This window comes from Gopherus evgoodei, chromosome 4 (assembly GCF_007399415.2).
Source record: "Gopherus evgoodei ecotype Sinaloan lineage chromosome 4, rGopEvg1_v1.p, whole genome shotgun sequence".
Classification (NCBI taxonomy): Eukaryota; Metazoa; Chordata; order Testudines; family Testudinidae; genus Gopherus; species Gopherus evgoodei.
In genome coordinates, this window is record NC_044325.1 from 9,447,048 (window position 1) to 9,469,859 (window position 22,812).

The following is a 22,812-nucleotide window of genomic DNA, read 5'->3' on the forward strand; positions in this document are numbered from 1 at the left end:
CCCCAAAACCCTACATAATTAGTCTACATCTTATAATTATTGCTTGTCAAATTCCATTAAAAACTGCAGAAACTACACAAGGGGGAAAAATGGTATAACTGTTTCTACATCTGAAAGGTACATTGTAAAGTACACTAGGTCCAAAGTTCAGCCTGCTTTAACAATTTGATTATTACTGCTTTAAACTCTTAAAACTTTTTGGAGAAAACCCTCTGCTCAGATGCTGAGAAATTAAAATAAAAACCACCCATTTAGGAGTTACGTTTTGTATTTATGTTCTCTCTGCTGGCCCTACAGCAGTAATTAATACACTGTTCCCCAGAACCAGCATGTAATAACTGATGTTGATGAATAAAGGAAGGAATAAATAAAGAAAAATCGTAATTTTGAGAGAGAAAGATAAATTAGTGTTTGCCAGAAATGTAGAAAAAAGCCGTATCTATGTAATTGAAACAATGCAGTGGTAATCACTGCTAAAATATTTTAGTTTGAAGAAAGAGTTAAGGATTTAACATTTCCATTTTGTAGTCTTAATTTTTAGAACTTGATTATAGTTCAGTATCTGGATGCAGGTGCCTAAAGTAAACATTCTTAATGTGGAGTTCAGTCTCTTGGTATGGTGGCTCTCAAACTTTCCAGACTACTGTACCTGTTTCAGGAGTCTGATTTGTCTTGTATACCCAAAGTTCACCCGACTTAAAAACTACTTGCTTACAAAATCAGACATAAAATACAGTAGTGTCACTGCACACTAATACTGAACAATGGCTGAATTTCTCATTTTTACCATATAATTATAACATAAATCAATTGAAATATAAATATTATACTTACATTTCAGTGTATACTATATAGAGCAGTAGAAGCAAGTTATTATCTATATGCAATTTTAGTTTGTACTGACTTTGTTAGTGCTTTTTATGTAGCCTGTTGTAAAGCGAGGCAAATATCTAGATATGTTGATGTACCCCATGGAAGACTTCTGCGTGTCCCCGCAGACCTTGGGTGAGAACCATTGCCTTGGTGTATTTTGCATACTAGTTTATTGCTTTAGTCTATTATATTATTCCATATAAAAATAATTGGGAGGACTCATTTTGTTTGGCAGACATTCATAGTAACACTAATCTTGAGTCAGTTGTCTGTGGTTTAAAATTTTGTAATCTGTTTTGCCCAGATGGATTACAACTATTCTGTGTAAACATTTAAAAATATAAGAAAAACTGGGAACATTTTCTTAAGCTTTCACTTTTACATGAGCTGTAGATTACTGTAAAATGAAACCCAACAAAACTCCTCTTAATACAAACTTTTAATACCTGATGGTCTGTGGGCACTTAAAAATAAAAAAAGTGGGTTTTTTTCCTGTTAAAATGTATGATCAACATACCCAAATAAAAATCAGACAGGGAAAAGGCTTTAAAAAAATGCTGCACAATGCTAGCAAGTGGTACAAATTAAAAAGAAAACAAATCTTGAGCCTAATTTTGTAGGATGTCACCAAAATACATATGTGAAAGGGGGAGCATTTCACAGCTGCAGAAGCTGATAGTCCTCTCATCTGTGATGATTGCTTTAGACCAATTGTCTCCAAACTTTTTATGCCCAAGATCACTTTTTGAATTTAAGGGCAATGCAGGCTCTATCTCATCCCTTCCCCAAAGCCCCGCCCTGCTCACTCCATCCCCCTGCCCTTGTCGCTCACTCTCCCCCACCCTCTGTCACTTTCACCGGGTTGGGGTTGGGGTTCAGGGTATGGGCTGGGCTCGGGCCGAGGGGTTCGCAGTGTCTGTGGGGTCTCTGGGCTGAGCCGGGGGTAGAGGCTTGGGGTGCAGGAGAGGGTGAGGGGTCTAAGCTCTAGGGCAGAGTGTTGGGATACAGGATGCTGGCTCTGGGAGCGGGGTCAGGGCTGGGGCAGAGGGTTGAGGTGCAGGAGGGGGTATGGGGTGCTGGCTGGGGGGGGTCAGGGCTGGGGTACAGGAAGGGGTATGGGGTGCTGGCTCTGGGAGGGGGCACAGGGTGGTGTTTGGGGTGCAGGAGGGGGATGGGGTACTGGCTCTGGGAGGTGGCTCAGGGCTGGGGGTTGAGGTGTGGCCTCCCACCAGGCAGAACCGACCTCCATCTGCTCCTGGTTGGCAGCGGGTGCAGCAAGGCTAAGGCAGGCTCCCTTCCTACACTGGCCCCACGCTGCTCCTGGAAGGAGCTAACACACTCCTGCTGTCCCTGGGGAGAAGGCCGGGGGGCGTATTGCTCTGCCCCACTCTGCAAGCACTGCCCTGCAGCTCTCCCGGCCAATGGGAGCTGTGGGGGTGGTGCTTGTAAGCAGGAGCAGAGCATGGAAGGAGACCCCTGCCTGTGGGGCCACGCTGGCCACCTCTGGAAGCACCGTGGGGCTGGAGTGGACAGGGAGCCTGCCTTAGCAGTAGCCACACTGTGCCACCAGAGATTGCGATGGACTGGGAGATCCTCTAGGATCGACCAGTTGGTGACCATTGGTTTAGACCCTACACCTGTGTGGGGCTCTGTTGAAGTCAGTGGGAATCCCAACAGACACAGGTTTACTTGCATGCAGCGGCTTCCAGGAGCATGGCCTAATCTGAAAAGTGATTGTAAAAATGACATTGTGAGGCTCCGTGTTTATTGTCTCATTACTGTCCAAATCAATATGCTCAGTTTACAAGAGGTGCATTTTCTAACTACAGTCCAGCAAACTCAGCCTTTTTCCGAATTAGGTGTATATAAAAACAGTTTGAAATAATCTTAGTAAAAAATCCCTTCCCTGGTGCCAGTTGCAAATGTGTTCACTTCCTTAATATTTGTGGTGGTGTTCTGCTAGATCTTCATGGGTTCTCAGAGTCATCCAGACAGTAGAGCAGGCAAGACCTTGTATTTTCATCCGGTTTAAAAAACCAAAATTTCTACTCTGATTATCGTACGTGCCTAACAGTGAGAGGCAGCATTCTGCCTTCACCTTCCATCATCTGTTGTTAATAGAATATTGCATTGATGTAATCTAGTGGTTCGGAGTTAGTGTTTGTAAATTGTTATGGGATTTCTTCCAGACTAATACAACAAGGTGGAGGAAATAGCACACAAAACAAAGTATTTTGTCCTTGCCATCTCTCCTTCTCTTACGGACGTTTCTCCCTTTTCTTTCTAGTTTCCTTTGTCTTAATTTTCTTTGTTTACTTTTGTCTTGTTTCTTGAAAGAACATGCTAGCGCACTACATACTTTTTCCTATTTGTGTTCCCTCTTTCTCTTCGGTTATCTTCACCTGTTTCTGTTCTGTCAGCTGCCCCATGAATTTCCCTGTTGTTTTGCTGTGTTTTCCTATCCAATCCCCATTGTCTTCGTCGTCCATTAACTTGCTTCCCACTTCTGCTTTGGCATTCACTCTGTATTTTCAAAGGTTACAATATTTGTATGGCAGTTTATATGCCACACTGGAGAAGTACTCTGCAAAAATAGTTGATATATCTACAGAAAACAAACTATTAGAAGCTTATTGTCAAATGTAGCTTCCCCACCCCATCTCTGTGGATGTGCCTCCCTCAGCTGTGCATGGATGCACTAGTGTCAAATTCTGTTTAACCACTCCTTAGAAAGATCTGTGTGGGAGTTGTGTTCAACACCTTTTCTTGCCCAGTTCTTTTCCTTAGACAGCCTATTTGTACCTGCTTCGTACTACCCTAGAGCAGCTCCTTTTTGTGGCTACTAAGAACTTCAATCCCTGGTAGGAAATGGAGATTAAAGAAGCACATTTTACAGTGATAGAAAAGGTGGTTGTCAGTAATATTCATACCTTTCTCTTGAATATATTTTCAGCAGCCTAACTGCGTATATCTGATTAAGGGCAAAACTAAGAATCAGACTAGATGAAATTAATATAATTAGATGTTCAATCATCGCTTTATTAATGCATTTTATGGCTTTTTGGTAGTTGTATTTTGCACTCGTATTTAGAAGTGCCATCAGTACAACCAATTTAAGTTGTATATATGACCCTTAACGCACAATATCACAGTGTTTTGGGGAGAAAGTGATTAGCTAATGAGAGAAGGAAGGTTTCAAGATAAGTCCCCGGGGAAAGAATTAGAGGATGTAAGTGAAAGAACAAACCCACAACCATGGAGAGTTGTGGTGTGAGGTCAAGATGCTAAAACTGTCAGAACAGACTAATAGTAGAAAATGAAATTAGGGAATTAGGGCAAAGTAAATCAGTGACTTTGAATAGCAGGAGGAAAACCTGGATTTGGAGGGAGAGAGGAAATTGAGAACTGTGGTTATGCAGGGGACTGAAAGTTTCCTACTTTGAGCACCACAGCAACCTAGTTAAAACATCCTGGACATGTTAAAGTTCAGAAAATTGGGATGTAGAAAGACTGTCAGAGGAAATATCAGTAATTAAGGGGAGTTACGAGGTTGGGAATTAAGATCTTTGGAGAAGCAGAGTCAAAGTTGGATTCTTGCTACAGTATGAAGGTAGTTCTGAGAAGTGAGATGTGGGAGGGAAAAGATTTGGGCCCAGATCCATAAAGGGACTTAGGTGCCTAAATTCTAGTTTTTAGGAACTACTGCAATCCTCAGCTGCCACCTGTAGCTGCCTAAACTTACACCAAAATTTTTTGCTTTAAAGTTCCTCTAGGTGTCTAAATTTCTGCCTTTGGGAATGAACAGTACTGCCTCCAGCTGGAGATAGGCAACCTGCGTAATCCCCAGTGCGAACCTCAAATCAGGTGAACTTCAGCATTACCCTTCCTATCTTGCCTGTGGGGCCCGATCGAGTATGCTCAGAGCACACCTAACCCACACAAACCAGCCAAGAGATCAGAGGAGGCCTCCCTCATAACCTTCAGTCTGTTGGCTAGGGGACTCACCTGGCATGTGTGTGACCCCAGTTGTGTTCCCGTCTCTGCCTGATGAGGTGATGGGATTTGAATAGGAGTTCCCCACCTCTTATGTGAGAGCCCTAACCACTGGATTGTGGGATATTCTGATGTGGCGCTCTCAGTCTCTCTTCTTGAAGCTCTCTGTTTTGTATTCAGTAATTATTGATAGGGCCAGAGAGAGAGTGAGTGACTCCACAATCCAGTAGGTAAAGCACTCCCCTGAAAGTTCAAACCTCACTCGTCAGGCAGAGAGGGGAAGTAAACTGACGTCTCCCACATCATGGGTGAGTATCCCCTAACCAGTGAGCAGAAGGTTAAAAGGGGGTCTGCCACCTCCTTCCTACAACCAGTTTGTGTGAGTTAGGCATGTGCCATTGCTGCTCTGGAAAGAAATGGTGTAGGCACCTGACTGCAGGAGAGGTTTCCTGGCTGTGAATTGCAAGAAGAGAGAGATGCCTCCCTTGCAGAATGGACTTAGGCACCGAAGTCTGAGAGAGAAGTGAGGCTTAGGACACATCCCTCTCATTGGCATCTCCTATTGGCTAGCTTAGGTGGGCAGCTGCCTAGCATCCTGCCTTGTGTGCATCCTTTTCTTAGGCATCTGTCTCCGCCACGTGTGATATAAGGAGCATTGCAATGACTTATGTACTTTATGGATCCCTAGGTCATGATATCACGGATAAATTGAGACAGGAGCAATGGAGTCAGACTATGGTGGAGCAGGGGGACTTTCCCCTAGTGGCCCATATACTCCATAAATGTAGTCAAAATAAGACGACTTGGTTACGTTTTAGAATGTGGACAGGGCAAGACTTAACCCTCTCCTGTAATTGGATTAAAGCCTTGGACGTGCCCAAGGCCCCCTTCCCATCACAGACCCATCCACACTGCAAACTGTAACCTAGTCAGGGGGACAACTGTAATATAACCAGATTTTCTGACTTGGTTGTAGTTTATAGTGTTTGGTGGACCTCAGGACACTTATTTAGTTTCCAGAGATCCTATAGTACGAGGTTACTGTATAGCCAGGGGATAGAAGGATCAAAGTAAATTCAGCAGAATGTATGATTGCATACTTTCTCCATAAAACATCAGAGGGGTAGCCGTGTTAGTCTAGATCTGTAAAAAGCAACAGAGTCCTGTGGCACCTTATAGACTAACACATGTATTGGAGCATAAGCTTTCGTGGGTGAATACGCACTTTGTCAGATGCATGACTCTTCGTTGCTTTCTGCATAAAAGTGAGACTTAAGCTAGCAATGACACAGCCAAAGGAGAAAGATCAACGAGGGTGAGAGCAAAGCCTTGGAATACTTCTAAACTTCTTACAAGAAATGAAAAAGTTTTAGATAAGAGGATTCATGAAGATGGATTCATGTTTGGGGAGCAATCAGTATTAAGGAAGCCACACAGAGATCCAGTAGGATAAGTAGAGGGATCTGTCTTGAGAGGTGAGGGGTGTCATCAACCAGCTGGAGAAGACTGTCTCAGTATGGTGAGAGGCTCAGAAGCCTAGAAGGGGTCAAGGAGACTTTGTTGAGTTGTTGTAAAATAACCATTATCCACAGCAGTAAAGGCTTCTCAAAAGGGGATGAGGAATGGTTCTGTGTGGCAGGGAAAGAGCCGCTGCAGGTGGGAGTGATTGATGGCAGTGATATAAGGGGGAAACGTGGGGGCTTGAGGCAACAGTTGAAGTTCAAAGGGGGATCTAATAGGTCTCCTTCATAAAAGAGATGCAAGATGACATTTTCTGCTAAGACTAAATCATTTCATTAAACTTACACATAGCCACAAGGTCATAAATTGTCTTAAGCTGTATTCATAATTCTAAAACTTGGCTAAAGTCATTCCTCACACAGACAGAGAGTTTGTCCATCAATTCTCCAGTTATTAATGTTAAATATAGAAGTCAGTGTCCCAGCTTGTGTGTTAATAGCCGTCCCTTGCTTCAGAACACAGATTCTCCCTCTTAGTTAATGCTTAAATATAAAGTTGGCTTATTTCATTACACACCAGGTTTTCCACCACTTTTTGGAGCTTGTGCCTCTCATCCAGAATACAAAGTGTTTCACAGGCCACCAGTGCTCCTAACCATAATCATGAGCAGGCACAATTTTTTGACTGCAACAGAACCAGAAAAGATTAATCTTTATGGATTGTTTGCTCCTCAGCCAGAACTGAGCTCCAGTAAAGACTGAATCACATGCAGTGTGGTTGTATGTGCTCATAGGCCTTAGCTATCAAAGCAAACTTACCATTACATGGTGCATGCGCACGTGGGAGTATTTGCACTTTTTCATACATGATGTTTTTTAATGGCGTATGTGCTGTTTAGTATAAGGGAAATCCAGGCGAACATCAGACACTGTTTAAAACTCCCTCACATTCTTCACTCTACACCGAGCCATTAACTGAGGTTCTTGGGGACACGTGTGCAAGATTTATGTTGTATATTCATTTTAGTTCTTTCACAACTCCTGAAAGTCCCCCTGGATTCTCTCTGAACAACTGTGCCTGTGAGCCACAATCCAGTTTGGGATAGCTGGTTATAGATGAACAATACCTCTAAGGCTTCTCTTGATCACCTTTTACATGGCACTCTTCAGCTTGGTGATTTACAAACCATAGCTAGGAACCATTTCATCTGCTGCTGAGTTACATTCACTACGTGGGTATAATCTGCCAAATGGTTAACAAAGCTTAGCTGTATTACTGTATCCAGTTGGCATGTCTTAGTAGAGTTTGTTTTCATAACAAAATTCCCACGTTCAGTCTGATCTGAGAGGAGATGCATACTATTGTTTGTCTGCTGGATATCTCAGGCAGTAAGCGCAGAGCATTGTCACTCTGGAGAAAATACTGATGATGGGATGAATTCCTTGGTGTGAGACATCTGCCAGGGCTTAATCTAGACAAAGATATTTTCATATACTTTCTGTACAGCAACTGAATAATCTTGAGTGCAAAAGCCTTGAAGAACTATCATTAAACCACCAGAATAATAATTGCATTTTAATTTAGAATCTTTTAATTCGGGTAAAGGAAGCACTTAATCTGAGAGAGCATCTTTCTGATATCTACTATCCAAAAGAGATCCCAGTGGAGAATGGCTTTTTTTATTTAGATTGGATTTTTCTGATAAAATGCTTTTTGAGGAAAAAACCTATCTAAAGGTAGTTTTAATTAAGATACCTTATAAGCTCAAAGGTATCTCATCATGGAATAGGGATTATAAATCCTAATTTTATAGTATGAGACAATGTATTCAGATAATGTTTAAGAAAATTTTGTAAATGAGTTCCAATAGTTCATGAATTAGAGATCCAATCTTATGGGATTCCAGGGGCTTCTGTATCAATTATTTAGGCTAATCTTTCTATTTTCCCAGTGGGACTCAGTTCTCAGTCTTGAATAGTGGTTCTCAAACTTTTTTTTTACTGGTGACCCCTTTCACATAGCAAGCCTCTGAATGTGACTCCCCTCCCTTATAATTAAAAAAACACTTTTTAAATATATTTAACACCATTATAAATGCTGGAGGTAAAGCAGGGTTTGAGGTGGAGGTTGACAGCTCGTGACCCCTCCCATGTAATAAGCTTGTAACTCCCTGGGGGGTTCCGACCCCCACTTTGATAACCCCTGGTAGAAGATACCATCAGAGATGCTTAGTTTTGCAGTTCTCAAACTGTGGATTTGTGTCTCGAGGGATAACATGCTTGTTAACAGCAAAAATTGTGGTTGTTTTAAAAAAAAAAATCATTTAACTATATTAGTTAAAAACAATTTAATAAAAGCAAACCTGATAAAAAAACTTGAATGTTTAAATTCAAAAATTCATGTGCTTGTTTTGTTAAAATATTTTGTTTGCTGTTGAAGAAAAAAAATCCAGAATACATAATGTTGGTGTTTTAGTTAAATAAAACAATTTAAATGTCTGTCTCCTCCTAATACAGCATGGCAAGAAAATCCTCCAAATATTGATCGTTCACCTCCCAATGACTTCATAAATATCTGCTTCAGTTACTGTTGGTAAATGAAATAATCTAACATTTATTTTCTGATATAGTTGTATAACTAATCTGAAAAGTTTTCAAAATAGATCACTTACAAAATGTAGAGAGTGTACCTTCTAAAAATGAAACCTTCATATATCTCTGAATTGTGAAGAATATGTATTAAGTTTTTAACAACCAACAAGTATGCACTTTTATGTAGAAATCCATGATTAAATCGAGTCTTCCTGACTAGTGATTTAAATCAAATCTACCCTGTTTGTACCTAAAAGACTTTCCAAAGACATTGGCGATTGGTGTCTGGAGAGCACATGGAGACATTTTTCTCCATTCAGACTACCTACAGGTCACCCCTAATTTTTTTTCCCTGGACTGCGTATTGCTAATTGCTGCCTGCTTTTCTTTCACAACTACATTTTCTGCTGCAGGATTTGGCCCCTATTATGATTTGTGCCTGCTTTCTTGTTTATGTTATGCTCTGTTTAAGTATTTATACAAAAAGGTGTGTTTTGTCCCTAAGAAAAAAAAATTAGAAAGCAGTAGGACTCAGTCTTGGCTCAATATAACTGATTGTATATTTAATGTTGTAATCCTTTAGACCAAACTTCTAACAAGTGTATGCACTCTCAGTATGCATTTTCACCATAGTTTAAATTAAGACTGTATCTTATAAACTTAACAATACAAGGCAACCAAACAGTGTTTATCAAAACACCCAAGTGTATTTGAACAACAGGTTCCCAGGACACCAAGAGCATGCATAAATCATAGGCCTTGTCTATATGGATAGTTAGACCAAAGTGAAAGCCTTTGTGGATGTTCTCATTTTGGTTTCAATCAGGTTTATTTCAGATTAACTGAAATTGATTACAAACAGGTTTAAATTAAATTGAGATAAGAGTACACGGGGCTTTCACTGGTTTAACTAAACTAGGGCAAATTTGTGTGTGGACAAATTTAAAAAAAGGGGAGGTCCTTTTCAATCTGTCTAGATATCAAAGGAAAGATACTGGTTGTCAATATGTCCACACTTTGTCACATGCTTTTCACTATCCAATGTACTCTTCAGATTTCATTTTCAAACAAATATGAGACTAGTACAATCAGTTAGGCAAGACTTAGAAAGCAGTAGGACTCATTTTCTTTTCCTAGAGACAAAACCCATCTTTTTGTGTAAATAAGAAGAAATCCTTAAGCTGATCACCAATTGTTCAAAAAAAAAAAAATGCAGTCAACTAAAAATCACATTTCTTTCATAGAATTTACCTTCTATTACAAGTAACACATGATTAGTGTAACCAGAAGATAGCTTTTAAAAGTTAATTATGTATTTACTTTGTGTATTTGGCAATATTTTCTGTGTAATCAGTTTCACTGCAATCCATTTTCTGTGTTCGTGTATTTTTTTTCACACAGTAACAGAGAGACTTGTTCTGAAAATGTGGTTCCATATTTTAATTTGAATTGGACTTTCCTCAAATACTGTCCCAGATTCAATTCCGCAATCCAGGGGCTTAAGGAAAATTTTTTACTCTGATACCCAAATCCCATATAATCCTACTAAATGTCATTGAGTCAGTAAAGCCTCACTGAGTACCTATTTTTGTTTTAAGATATGTATCTAAATGAGGGAAGTGATATATTACGCTGTTAACAGTATTTATGGCTTCCTCAAATTCCTAGAATTGGCCATACTGCGATTTTGAGAACTGAAGCTACTACTCCCACTTCTGAAACCTAGGGGTTACATTCCATAATTCGTTCCGTGCACTATAAACTGCTACTGTAACCCTGACACTTCAAGTCACAGTCAGCAGTTGTCCAACAAGGATGGTTTTTGTATAAACTCTTAATTTTCTAAGGGGGTGGTGGGAAGGGAAAAGGGGATATTAGCAGAGCCCTGGAAGGGCAAATGGGAAGAGTTCATATAAATTTAACAAAGGAACTATTAATGCCTCTGTGGAAGGCGGATTGAGGAAAGCTTATGTAAATACACACACTGTGGAAAACTAAGCAGGTGTGCTTATCACCCGGATCTCTTTGCATATATGTTTTATTCCTTTGCCCTCTCCCCATTGCCTTTTTAGATTGTAAATTTTTTTTGCTGGTAGAATACCTACCATAAGGGGGCCCTGATCCTGATTAGGCCCTAAAGTATTAACCAGTAACTAGAGGAGAGCATTAGATAATTAATATGGGATAAGGAATGAATGAGTGAACAGCAGGAAGGGATAGTGGATTGTCAGGGAGGAAAAGAATAGGTTGTAAAGCTCAGCTCTGGCAGTTGTTCTGTAAGGCACACATACACACAAAAAAAGTGTGGGGAGGGGGGGATTGAGTGCTTGTTCTAGCATCTAGAAAGTGCAGGTGGATTGAGGGGATGGTACAAAATGAGCCAAGGCAGGCTGCTCTGTGTCGACCTTGCACTGGCCACAAAAACACTTGGAAGGGGTTGTGATGGTGCAGGAATTGGACATGCTAACTAATAGGAATATTCAGGTCCTTCTGGCCTGATGCAGGGAGGTGTGCATACAAACCCATACAAATGTCTGGGATAAAGAAAAATGGAAATGGCTTTTTTATGACTTACTGGTACTCTGCAGTGGAATTGGAAAATTCCGTTAATATAAAATAAGTTTCTGGAATTATCAAAGCTAATATCTGGTGATGGATTATATGGTGTTACCTGCAAGATTTCTGTTGAGGCATACCTTTGCCCATGTTATAGCTATAGAAACATCACCTTTACCAGAATTTTGTACCCCCCAGGGCTAATGCAGAAAACTGTTTAGAGACAGGTTAGGCTTGATCCCTCATCATGAAAAGTTTTAATTTCACTGTTACCTTTGGTTGGAATTCTGCTAGTTAGTCCAACAGCTTTCTTTGCTCTGATGGTTCATTTTGACCCAAGATGCATTTCGTAGCAGATTATGAAATGGCAGACAGCTGGCTTAATTTAGAAAATCCATTTTCCAGCAGTCAGACTATTTCACAATGTGCTTGTTTCTTTTTGTTGCTAGCTTTTTTTTGCACGTTCCCTATTGTGTGTGTGTGTGTATGTATATATATATTTTATTTTATTTTTTAAAGGATTGGACCTATCCCATGAGAAGAGAGATGCAGGTATGACACTTTAATTTGTTCATTTGAGCCAACCCCCAGTGGCTCATTCAGTAAGTACATGGAGTTGCCAAATGAAAGACTTGAGTTCAAAACTAACCTCAGGCTCTTAGATAGCAGGCTGGCAGTATTGCAGCAGATTTGCCTCCTGGGGGAGGGCGCATGCTACGTTGTTCTTGAATTCCCCACCCCAAGTGGCTAGCATAGAGTAGTTACAGTATATAGCAGGAGGATGCTAGCAATCTCTTTTGCTGGACATGTTGTGTTCTATTGGAAGTTTAAGTATGAAGGGAGGGATTTTTTTTTTAATGAGGGAAGAGGAATGAGGAGAGAAGAGTGGACAGTCTAGAGTGAAGGGTGACTGGGATCTGTGTTGCAAACATAAAGTTAAAAAACACTATTAATTGGGAATCTTGGACTCTCTCCCAACACCTGAAATATACAGTATTCTGCCTTCATGTATGTGTTAGAGCATGGGAATTACAAATAGACTAGAACTTTGCTTCTGACTTAAATTCATTCAGGAGCAGGTGTTCTCAAATAGCAGCCTTTGGGGAACATAATTGTTAGTACATGACCTTTCAGCCAAACCCTTGCAGAAAATAAAGATCTTCAGACAGGCCTGAAAATGAGATTGAATGGAGGGAGGCTAACTGGATACAAATTAAATCATTTGTTACTAACTGTCATATAAAGTGAAATGACTTATTGCATATGTAAACTGTACATAGTGAGCTTTTGGAATACCTAAAATGACTTGCCTTCACCCTAGCTCACAATTCCACTGAAACCCACTATTTAAACAAGGGCTGGATAAGGTGTGGCAATCTGACTTGAACTTTGTCCGTATAAAGGATTTAATTTCTCTTTCAAAAATAAGAGTCTCTTCTTATGGATCACATTTCTTTTACTTTGCACAACTTTTTTTCCTAGCCCTGTTATAAATGACGCTTGATAACATGTCCCTCACAACATGATAAATCACTTATTTCCAAGGCCACAGTTGGAGTTGAGAGCCCAATGCATTTTTAACTAAATTTTTTGAGTTGGTGTTTAATGCTTTTTTTCCCCCCTATAGGAAATTTTACCTGGGTTATTTTTAGGCCCATATTCTTCAGCTATGAAAAGCAAGGTACGGTTTTCAGAATATTCTCCTCTAAGTAAAGTTCTAGCAAAATTACTCTTGGCACGTTGTTTATATTATTGTGAAAAAGTAAATGGCATACAGTTAATATTTACACAACTCTCAAAAGTCTTTTATATGAGCTCGGTGTAAATGAGACAAGGCAAATGAGGTAATATCTTTTACTGGACCATCTTCTACTTTCAAGCTACACAGAGCTCTTCCTCGGGTCTGGGGAAAGTACTCAGGGGATACACCTGCACAGCAAAGAGAAGCCTGCTGCTGGCCCATGGTCTCTGACTCAGGCTTTCAGGGTTCTGACTGCTTCATTGCTGTGTAGACTTCTGGGCTCAGGCTGGAGCTTGAGATCTGGAACCCTCCCACCCCAGAGTCCTCGAGCCCAGGCTCCCCCTGAGCCCAGAAGTCTACACAGCAATGAAACAGCCCCTCATGGGTCAGCCGCAGGTGCTTCTTTGCTCTGTAGATATACCCCAGTGTCACAGCTAAATACGTGGTCGAACAGATAGATTAGCATAAGAAGTTAGCGTATATTCTAAGAGGAACCGTTAACGGTCCACTTCACTTTGAATATATGCTAACTTCTTATGCTGATCTATCTGTTCCACCTTGTATTTAGCTGTGACACTGAGCACCTTTCCCAGACCCGAGGAAGAGCCTGTGTAGTTTGAAAGCTGGTCTCTCTCACCAACAGAAATTGATCCAATAAGATATTACCTCACCCACCTTGTCTCTCTAATACCCTAGGACCAACTCAGTATGAATGACATATTGTCTATCTTTTTTATTATCTGCTATGGTTTGTCAGATTTGCAAACTCAAAAAACGTGTTAACTCGGGCAGGATGAAGATAATCTGGGGCTATAGGAACACTATGACATGAGATTCCCTGGCCTGTGCCGTGGTCCTGCTCCTCCCAGAGCAATGAGTCTTGGAATTGACACCCCATTCTATTCTGATACATGGGGCAGTTTAGTTCACACCTTTCAGCTGTTATTTCAAGCTGTCTGCAGACTCAGGTAGACACCTTTGTATCTGTTGCACCAAGTTCGTATTTGAGTTTTCCTTGTCAATCATGAGAGCACAAAGCTTATTTTTAAACAAATGAATGCTGAGTCTCATGTAATCACAGGCCTAGGATGTTAACTCCTGAAGTCAGACCCTGAACTCGGCTACAGTGATTTATTCACTTGCCTCTGCCATATACTACTACCACCCTACTCACTCCAGACAAAGGAATGATTTGAGATATACCCATCTCATAGAGCTGGAAGGGACCCCGAAAGGTCATCGAGTCCGGCCCCCTGCCTTCACAAGTGGGACCAAGTACTGATTTTGCCCCAGATCCCTAAGTGGCCCCCTCAAGGATTGAACTCACAACTCTGGGTTTAGCAGGCTAATGCTCAAACCACTGAGCTATCCCTCTCCCCTAGATCTGTAATACTAGATTGTATAAACAAGTATTCAGTGACTTCTCCTAAAGGTGATGAACATTTATTAGTGATTTCACCGTAATTAACAACATCTGAGTTTATAGATTGACTTTACATAGATTGTGGCAAGGCGATATGTCTGTGAATGCTCCTTTGTACTTTGTTCAGAAAATGGATATTGGGCCATTCACAGTTATTTCTCTGTTAGTGTAATAACCATAAACCAGATCAGTCAATATAATATTTATATAACGTGAACTAAGTGGCAGGGGTTCCGTTTTAACATTCCCAGAGACAGAGAAAGATTTGCAAAATTACATTTATGTCACTTCTCGCCTGTTATGGACTGGTTCCATCAAGATTCAGTGTTAGCAGGAATATTACCTCATGGCACTTGAGAGAGATTTCAGAGAAGTTGAAGGGTGTGTTGGGGGTGGGGGAACTATTTTTTAAATCCCCTCTCTGCTGGGTGCTTTTTTATCCCTGCTGCTAGGAACATTCTTCATATAACCTTACATTTGATAAAACAGTTCTTCTCTTTATCTGAATATTGGAGGTCTAGTCTTAAATGTATTAACTTTTCATGTGCTTGCCTGAGAACCCCAAGCTCACATTTCACGTCGATCATATTTTAAGGCTAGTGTTATTGTGTTGTTATAACTCTAAATATGTCACAATAAAAAACATATCTGTTCTTTAAAATTTTGACTTAAAAATCTTCTCCTTTGCAGCTACCTATACTTCAGAAACATGGAATAACCCATGTAATATGCATACGGCAAAATATCGAAGCAAATTTTATTAAACCAAACTTCCAACAATTATTTAGGTAAGAAATGAACATAACAGCATTCTGAAAAATAAAACAATACTGAAGATCTTATTTTGAAAAGCTATGCTTTAATTATATTTAATGGGATTTTTAAAGGTGTTTTTCTTATTGCTAGCATGGTCCTCTCAAGTAATCATGTTGTTTATATTAATTGTTTGAAAAATGTCTCACTAAAATAAACAAGGTTGTGTCAGATAATCTCTAAAATGTGTATTTGCCCCACCACGCCACAAGATACTTTGTGGTTTGCCTGACAAACACAGAGTCTCCAACTGTCTTCCAATTACTGAGCTATCAGTTCTGGGTATGGTTTTTTTAAGTAAGTTGAAACACTGCTGCGATAACTGATTCAGAGACAATATATGCAGCCTTTTTGTGGCATACAGGGCCCCCAGAAGAGTTCAGGTACAATTTAACATCTTGATAATATTGGGAATATGGAATAGCTGTTCAGCTGCATTATACATAAATTCATATCCAGCTTGGTCCTCTGCATCTTTGATTCCTAAGGGGTTTCACGCTGCATTTTGGGTCTCATCCTTCCAGCTGAGAACTGGATAGATCCTTCAGATTCAGTCAGAACCTTTTAACAGCCTACAAGGGTGCTGCATTCCCCGTAGTCCTGGAAATGAGACAGGAAAATGAGGCTAGGTCTCTTATATGGCATTGTACAGCTTCTTATGCAGTTTTCTGAATGACATGGTTGCAAAGCTATCTTGCAGATTTACTGTACCCATTAAAGAAAAGGCAATATGTAATACTGTTGTATGCTCACAGTAGCTGTTTTAATTTCAGGTATTTAGTCTTGGATATTGCAGATAATCCAGTTGAAAATATAATACGATTTTTCCCTACGGTAAGTATCTTGGTCAGTCAGTTTCAGTGGATTGTGGATGGAGCAGTTCATAGTCAGATTTTCCAAAGTGACTAGTAATTTTGGGTGCTGCAGTTTTTTAGTGCCTAACTTGAAACATTTTATAATGGATTCTATTCCTGACTTTGCCACTATCTTGCTTATTGACCTTGATCAGGTCAGTTTCACCTCTCTGTGCCTCACTTTCCCCATCTGTGGAACTGGGACAATGATACTGACCTCCTCTGTAAAGCACTTTAAGATCTGCTGATGAATAGTACTATATAAGAGAGAGTTGGTGGTGGTATTATTATTTTATTATTAGTGCTTGATTTTCAGTGGGTGCTCATCAGTTTCTGGAAAGCAGGCCCATTTAAGGTATGCCAAGATGTGTACCCAGAATTACTAGATATTTTGGAAAACCTTGGTTTGTAAGAATCAGCTTTATAATTTTTTCCTTACAGCAAATGTTAGTACAGGTCAGCTTAAAAAATGGAAGGAAACTGGATGGTGCAAAATTTCAATTTATTTTCTGGAAGCATATCTTAATCTACTTTAAAGAACTTAAAAGGCAATTTTCATAATAAAAAAAATCATTCTAATACCTAGTTACACTCTGGAACATTAAACAGAAAAATTTGGTTAAAGAAATGCTGAGCCTCAATTTGTACACTTTGGGTTGTTTTTGAGAGAATTGAAGCATTTTATGAGAATTCCCCCCAACTTAAGTTGGGGGAGAGCAAAATCACATCTGGCCTTGCATCTTACAGTAGTCCCAATGTTTTCATAGTGTGGACCACATAGTCTGTTTCCTGGGGCCACCTCCTTTCTAATCATTAATCCATGTTTGATCACAGAGCAGTTTGCGGACATGGGTGGTAACACTGTAGAAATGGGTACTTTCAGCAGTCAAACACAGTAACACTTTGTCCCCTCTCTTTGAGGGGAAAAATCATTCACTTTTTGTTCATTTCCTGTACTCGTCTCACTGTTTACTCCTTCAGTGTACTACTCTGCAGCTACTTGCCTTCTCCCCATTCCCCTCCACATGCTGTCGGGCTGCATGGTCCTTTTTCTGCCCTGTTCCTTGTAACTGTTTTACCCCGGATATGCCTTTCCCACATTCAGGATGGCTCTTGTTTGCTCTCCTATGTAGCAGTGACCCAGAAAAGAGATGGCTCATTTCCAGCTGCTTTTGAAGGTTACTGGGCTCTTCTATGCACTGAAGAGACTGGAGGCTTGAACAGCAGCTGGAAACAAGGAAGAACCAGCACTATATGGTGACCCAGAGAGCTCTTTAGACCACACAGCCCACGTTGTAGATTGATTAATAGAAACCTACACAATAGATTTTAAAAGGTGACTTTTTACAGTAGATATACCATCATCAATGTAATTCTTCGTAAGTACTTTATTGGGACCCAGTTTATATTTGTGTTGGGTATTTTGCTTTTCATCTGTTCACTTTTGGATAGCATAGGCTGTTTGCATTGAATTGACATGAAGTATCTTGGGGTCATGTTGGGATTATAAATAACAAACTTTGTGGTAATGCTTAACTAAAATGTGTTTAATTTCTGATAATTAATTAAACTTTTCTTTGTATCTCAAAATTCTCATTAAAAACCCCTAATTCGTATGTAGAAGAGTTAAGTGACATATTAGCATGTAAAAATCTTGAATCTTTACATACTGACTATTGATGTTTGGTGTGAAAACGGTTCAGTTTTTAAATGTAAAAATGGTGTTAGTATTTACAGCTCTAGTTGGAACTGCATGTCTTCATGTAACCAACTCACTCTTTTCCCTATAGACGAAAGAATTTATTGATGGAAGTTTACAAACCGGAGGTAAATTTGGATTCACTTTTTCTTTGATTTACCTAATATCCTAATAGTTTGTTACGAAGTTTTAAAAATCCGCTTGCTTAGTTCTGTGTATCTGGACATAAATATTTGTAACTGTCAAGTACCGAAGTGGGGATTTCCCAAATGTGTGGGTTTTTTGGCTGACTGGTGCTTGTCATTTTGCATGCTCATGAACCTGGTAGTGGAACTAGTCTTAACATTGCATTTTAATATAGGCCCAATACAACTATTCTCCTTCCCTTCCAGCCCAACTTGGATAACCAATCTATTCCTAGAGCAGTCTGTACACTGCAGATTTGATTGTGTTCTGGAAACTAATACAGATTCATATGCTTGGGGTTTTGTTTTTAGATGTAGGGCCTTGCTCCTGTACTAGGATCCGCGCTAACAGGATCCCGGTTAGTGATCTAGAGTAAAGTAAAACAAAATTTGTAAGACATTAACCTAATATTCTTTAGAAAATACCTGGTTGTTGCATAAATGTGTTTAAAGTGAAACGCTGGTAAACTTGGGAGAGAATCATTTTTACCCATCTATACAAGTAATTCTCTCTCTTCTCAGGAAAAGTTCTTGTCCATGGAAATGCAGGGATTTCTAGAAGGTAGGAACGGTTCCCTTTTTTCTTTGTTTTTTTATATGCAGTATTTTTTTTTCTAAATAGTTTGTTTCTTTTCAGTGCTGCCTTAGTTATTGCATACATTATGGAGACGTTTGGGGTGAAGTACAGGTAAGAACAGTATATTTAAACTGAGTTGTAATTAAGTTATCTGCAGAAATTGAAATAAGTTTAATTTCAAAAAAAATTATGGGACATTGGTCCATTTGCAGTTTAGGATAACTGCCTCTGTCCCAACCAAGTACTTAGTTGTAAATGTAAAGTAATGATTTAACTTTGAAAATTCTTCATAATATTATTAAGGGAGGTATATATACCCTGTGGTTTCAGGGCTTAAGCCAGCCTTTAACTCTTGGGGATTGAGAGGAGACTTTTCCCTTTGGGCAGATTATCTCCTGATTGCCTGCTGCAGGGTTGCTTTCAGCTTCCTCTGAAGCAGTTGGAGACAGGATACTGGACTAGATGGACCACTAGTCTGATCCCGTGTGGCAATGCCCATGTTCTTGCCTGCTGTAATAGTCCCTTGGGGCCTTTGCCACTCAGTGCAGTTTAGAGATGGTCAAGGCACAGCGTTAGGACAATCTTTTGGCCCCAGGCAAGGGGGAGCCTAAAGGTATTTAATAAAATATATATTAAAAAAGTGGAGCTATACCTATCTCATAGAACTGGAAGGGATGCCGAAAGATCATAGAGTCCAGGCCACCTGCCTTCAGTAGCAGGACCGAGTACTTATTTTGCCCCAGATCCCTAAGTGGCCCCCTCAGGGAATGAACTGACAACCCTGGGTTTAGCAGGCCAGTGCTAAAACCACAGAACTATCCCTGCCTCCAAAGCCAGCTCCTACACTCCAAGCTAGTTCAGGTACTGGAGAGCTAGTTCTAATGGGCTTTTAAAGAAAAGTGTTTCCCCCCAAGAATTTAGAGCCAGTAGCAGTAGACTGCTGTAGCTAGAGATGACTGCAGAGATCTCTTTTCTCGTTAAGGGATGCATTTACTTATGTTCAAGAAAGAAGATTCTGTATTAATCCTAATGCTGGATTTGTCCATCAACTTCAGGTAACATTGTTTTCCTGGTTATAACTTAAATCACTTGGCTTCCTTTCCAGCCAGTTATGTATATACTTATGCAACTAAAAATCAATGTTTCTCAAGTGATTTAAAATTAAACTAATTAGTATGTTTGTTAGCATACTCTGACACTTGTTTATCTGGAACTATGGGGGGTGGAGGAGAAGAGGAGAGCTGTCACTTAAATCAGGTACTAGAATCAGACTTTGAAAAAAGCAACTTCAGACATTAGTAAAGAAATGAAAATCTGTTCTTTCATACATCATCTTAGGGCTTCTTAACTGCTGGTTAGTCTGCAGCCAGGGGAGAACTTCAGAGCAGATATTGTGGTCCACAACCACTACATTTATTTGCATAATCTCAAATAACAGAAAATATGAAAATCTAATATAGCAAGCTCAGTAGTAAGGCTTGACATCTCTATGCCACCAGATTTAAATAGGTCTTGTGTAAATGGCTGGGAAGCCTGGAGTGATCTGCTGAAATGGGCTTGTAATACTTGTCATTCATCCACTTGGCTGCCTGGTGGTGAGACAACTTATTTAGCTTTATTTTTAGAGTATCTTATTTCTAGGAAGCTTCTTGTGCAGTCATCTTATTTCTAAATTTGTGGCATTTGTTTGCAGTAAAATAATACCTTGTCTTCGTCTTCACAGCCCTGTGCAATTGTGCCTGTCTAAAATGGCTGCAGTTGTGCTACCTTGACAGTTCAGTTGCCTTGTAGTCCAGATCCCCTTCCTGAAGCAACACTGCCTCCTTTTCCCTAAACGTCCTTCCTGGAGAACCTGTGTTTGTGCAACCTTATTCTTCTCCTTGAGTGCCTCTGCTGCTAGGTGGATGTCGTTTCTTTCCTCCACCCTGCCCTGACTGTCTCAGTTTGAACACAATTGCCACAAGAAAGAAAAATGGGGCTAACAAGATGGATATGTTCCAATAAGCTTAACTCGTTGTTTACTAAATGTTTTCATTCCCAGAAACCCTCTAACCTTTGCCCTACGCAGCTTTCTCTCTAACTTACAGTCTCATAGACTCATAGGTCAGAAGGGACCAATCTGATCATCTAGTCTGACCTCCTGCACAAGGCAGGCCACAGAACCCCACCCATCCAATTTTATAACAACCCCTATCCCAGGACTGAGTTATTGAAATCCTCAAAATTGGTTTGAAGACCTCAAGCTGCAGAGAAACCACCAGCAAGCGACCTGTGCCCCACGCTGCAGGGGAAGGCGAAAAACCTCCAGGGCCCCTGCCAATCCGCCCTGGAGGAAAATTCCTTCCCGACCCCAAATATGGTGATCAGCTAAACCCTGAGCATGTGGGCAAGACTCACCAGCCAGCACCCAAGAAGGAATTCTCTGCAGTAACTCAGTTCCCATTCCATCCAACATCTCCCCGCAGACCATTGAGCAGACCTATCTGGTGGTAATCCAAGATCAATTGCCCAAATTAACAATCCTATCATAACATCCCCTCCATATACTTATCAAGCTTTGTATTAAAGCCAGGAAAGTCTTTTGCCCCCACTACTTCCCTCGGAAGGCTGTTCCAGAACTTCACTCCCCTAATGGTTAGAAACCTTCGTCTAATTTCAAGTCTAAACTTCCTAATATCCAGTTTGTACCCATTCGTCCTCATGCCTACATTAGTACTAAACTTAAATAATTCCTCTCCCTCCCTAACGTTAACCCCCCTGATATATTTATATAGAGCAAGCATATCCCCCCGCAGCCTTCTTTTGGCCAGGCTAAACAAGCCAAGCTCTTTGAGTCTCCTTTCATAAGGCAGTTTTTCCATTCCTCGGATCATCCTTGTAGCCCGTCTCTGAACCTGTTCCAGTTTGAATTCATCCTTCTTGAACATGGGACACCAGAACTGCACGCAGTATTCCAGATGGGGTCTCACCAACGCCTTGTATAACGGTACTAACACCTCCTTACCCTTGCAGGAAATACCCCGCCTGATGCATCCCAAAATCGCATTTGCTTTTTTAACAGCCGTATCACATTGGCGACTCATAGTCATCCTGCTATCAGCCAGTACCCCAAGGTCCTTCTCCTCCTCCGTCGCTTCCAACTGATGCGCCCCCAACGTATATCCAAAATTCTTATTATTAATTCCTAAATGCATAACCTTGCACTTTTCACTATTGTATTTCATCCTATTTCTATTACTCCAGTTTACAAGGTGGTTCAGATCTTCCTGAATAGTATCCCTGTCCTTCTCCATGTTAGCAATACCCCCCAGCTTCGTGTCATCCGCAAACTTTATTAGCACATTCCCGCTCTTTGTGCCAAGGTCAGTAATAAAAAGGTTAAATAAGATCGGTCCCAAAACCGATCCTTGAGGGACTCCACTAGTGACCTCCTTCCAGCCTGACAATTCACCTTTCAATACGACCCTCTGGAGTCTCCCCTTTAACCAGTTCCTTATCCACCTTACAACTTTCATATTCGTTCCCATCTTTTCCAATTTGACTAACAGTTCCCCGTGCGGAACCATGTTGAACGCCTTACTGAAATCTAGGTAAATTATATCTACCGCATTTCCTTTATCTAAGTAATCCGTCACCTTCTCAAAGAAGGAGATCAGATTGGTTTGACATGATCTACCTTTACTAAATCCGTGTTGCAATTCGTCCCAATTACCATTGACCTCTATGTCCTTAACTACTTTCTCCCTTAAAATTTTTTCCAAGACCTTGCATACTACAGACGTCAAGCTAACAGGCCTATAATTACCCGGATCACTTTTATTCCCTTTCTTAAAAATAGGAACTACATTAGCAATCCTCCAGTCATACGGCACAACCCCCGAGTTTATCGATTGCTTAAAAATTCTCGCTAACGGGCTCGCAATTTCACGCGCCAGTTCCTTTAATATCCTCGGATGGAGATTGTCCGGGCCCTCCGACTTCGTCCCATCGAGCTATTCAAGTACGGCCTCTACCTCAGTTGCAGTAATATCCACTTCCATATCCAC

At 40.5% G+C, this 22,812-nt stretch overlaps 1 protein-coding gene across 5 annotated transcripts in view; it reads left to right on the plus strand.

Annotated features, from left to right (window-relative positions):
• The window catches only part of STYX (serine/threonine/tyrosine interacting protein), a 29,462-nt gene that overhangs the window by 3,543 nt on the left and 3,107 nt on the right, over positions 1–22,812 (plus strand). For 2 of the 5 annotated variants that reach the window (XM_030562910.1, XM_030562911.1), the window contains exons 2-9: positions 11,994–12,026; positions 13,102–13,155; positions 15,329–15,426; positions 16,225–16,285; positions 18,096–18,132; positions 18,712–18,751; positions 18,827–18,877; positions 19,749–19,821. In XM_030562910.1, coding sequence (XP_030418770.1) covers positions 11,994–12,026; positions 13,102–13,155; positions 15,329–15,426; positions 16,225–16,285; positions 18,096–18,132; positions 18,712–18,751; positions 18,827–18,877; positions 19,749–19,821 — 447 coding nt within the window. Of the gene's footprint in view, positions 1–4,715; positions 4,738–11,993; positions 12,027–13,101; positions 13,156–14,010; positions 14,184–15,328; positions 15,427–16,224; positions 16,286–18,095; positions 18,133–18,711; positions 18,752–18,826; positions 18,878–19,748; positions 19,822–22,812 lie in introns of those variants that run through there. The other 3 variants (XM_030562912.1, XM_030562914.1, XM_030562913.1) reach the window with 3 other exon arrangements.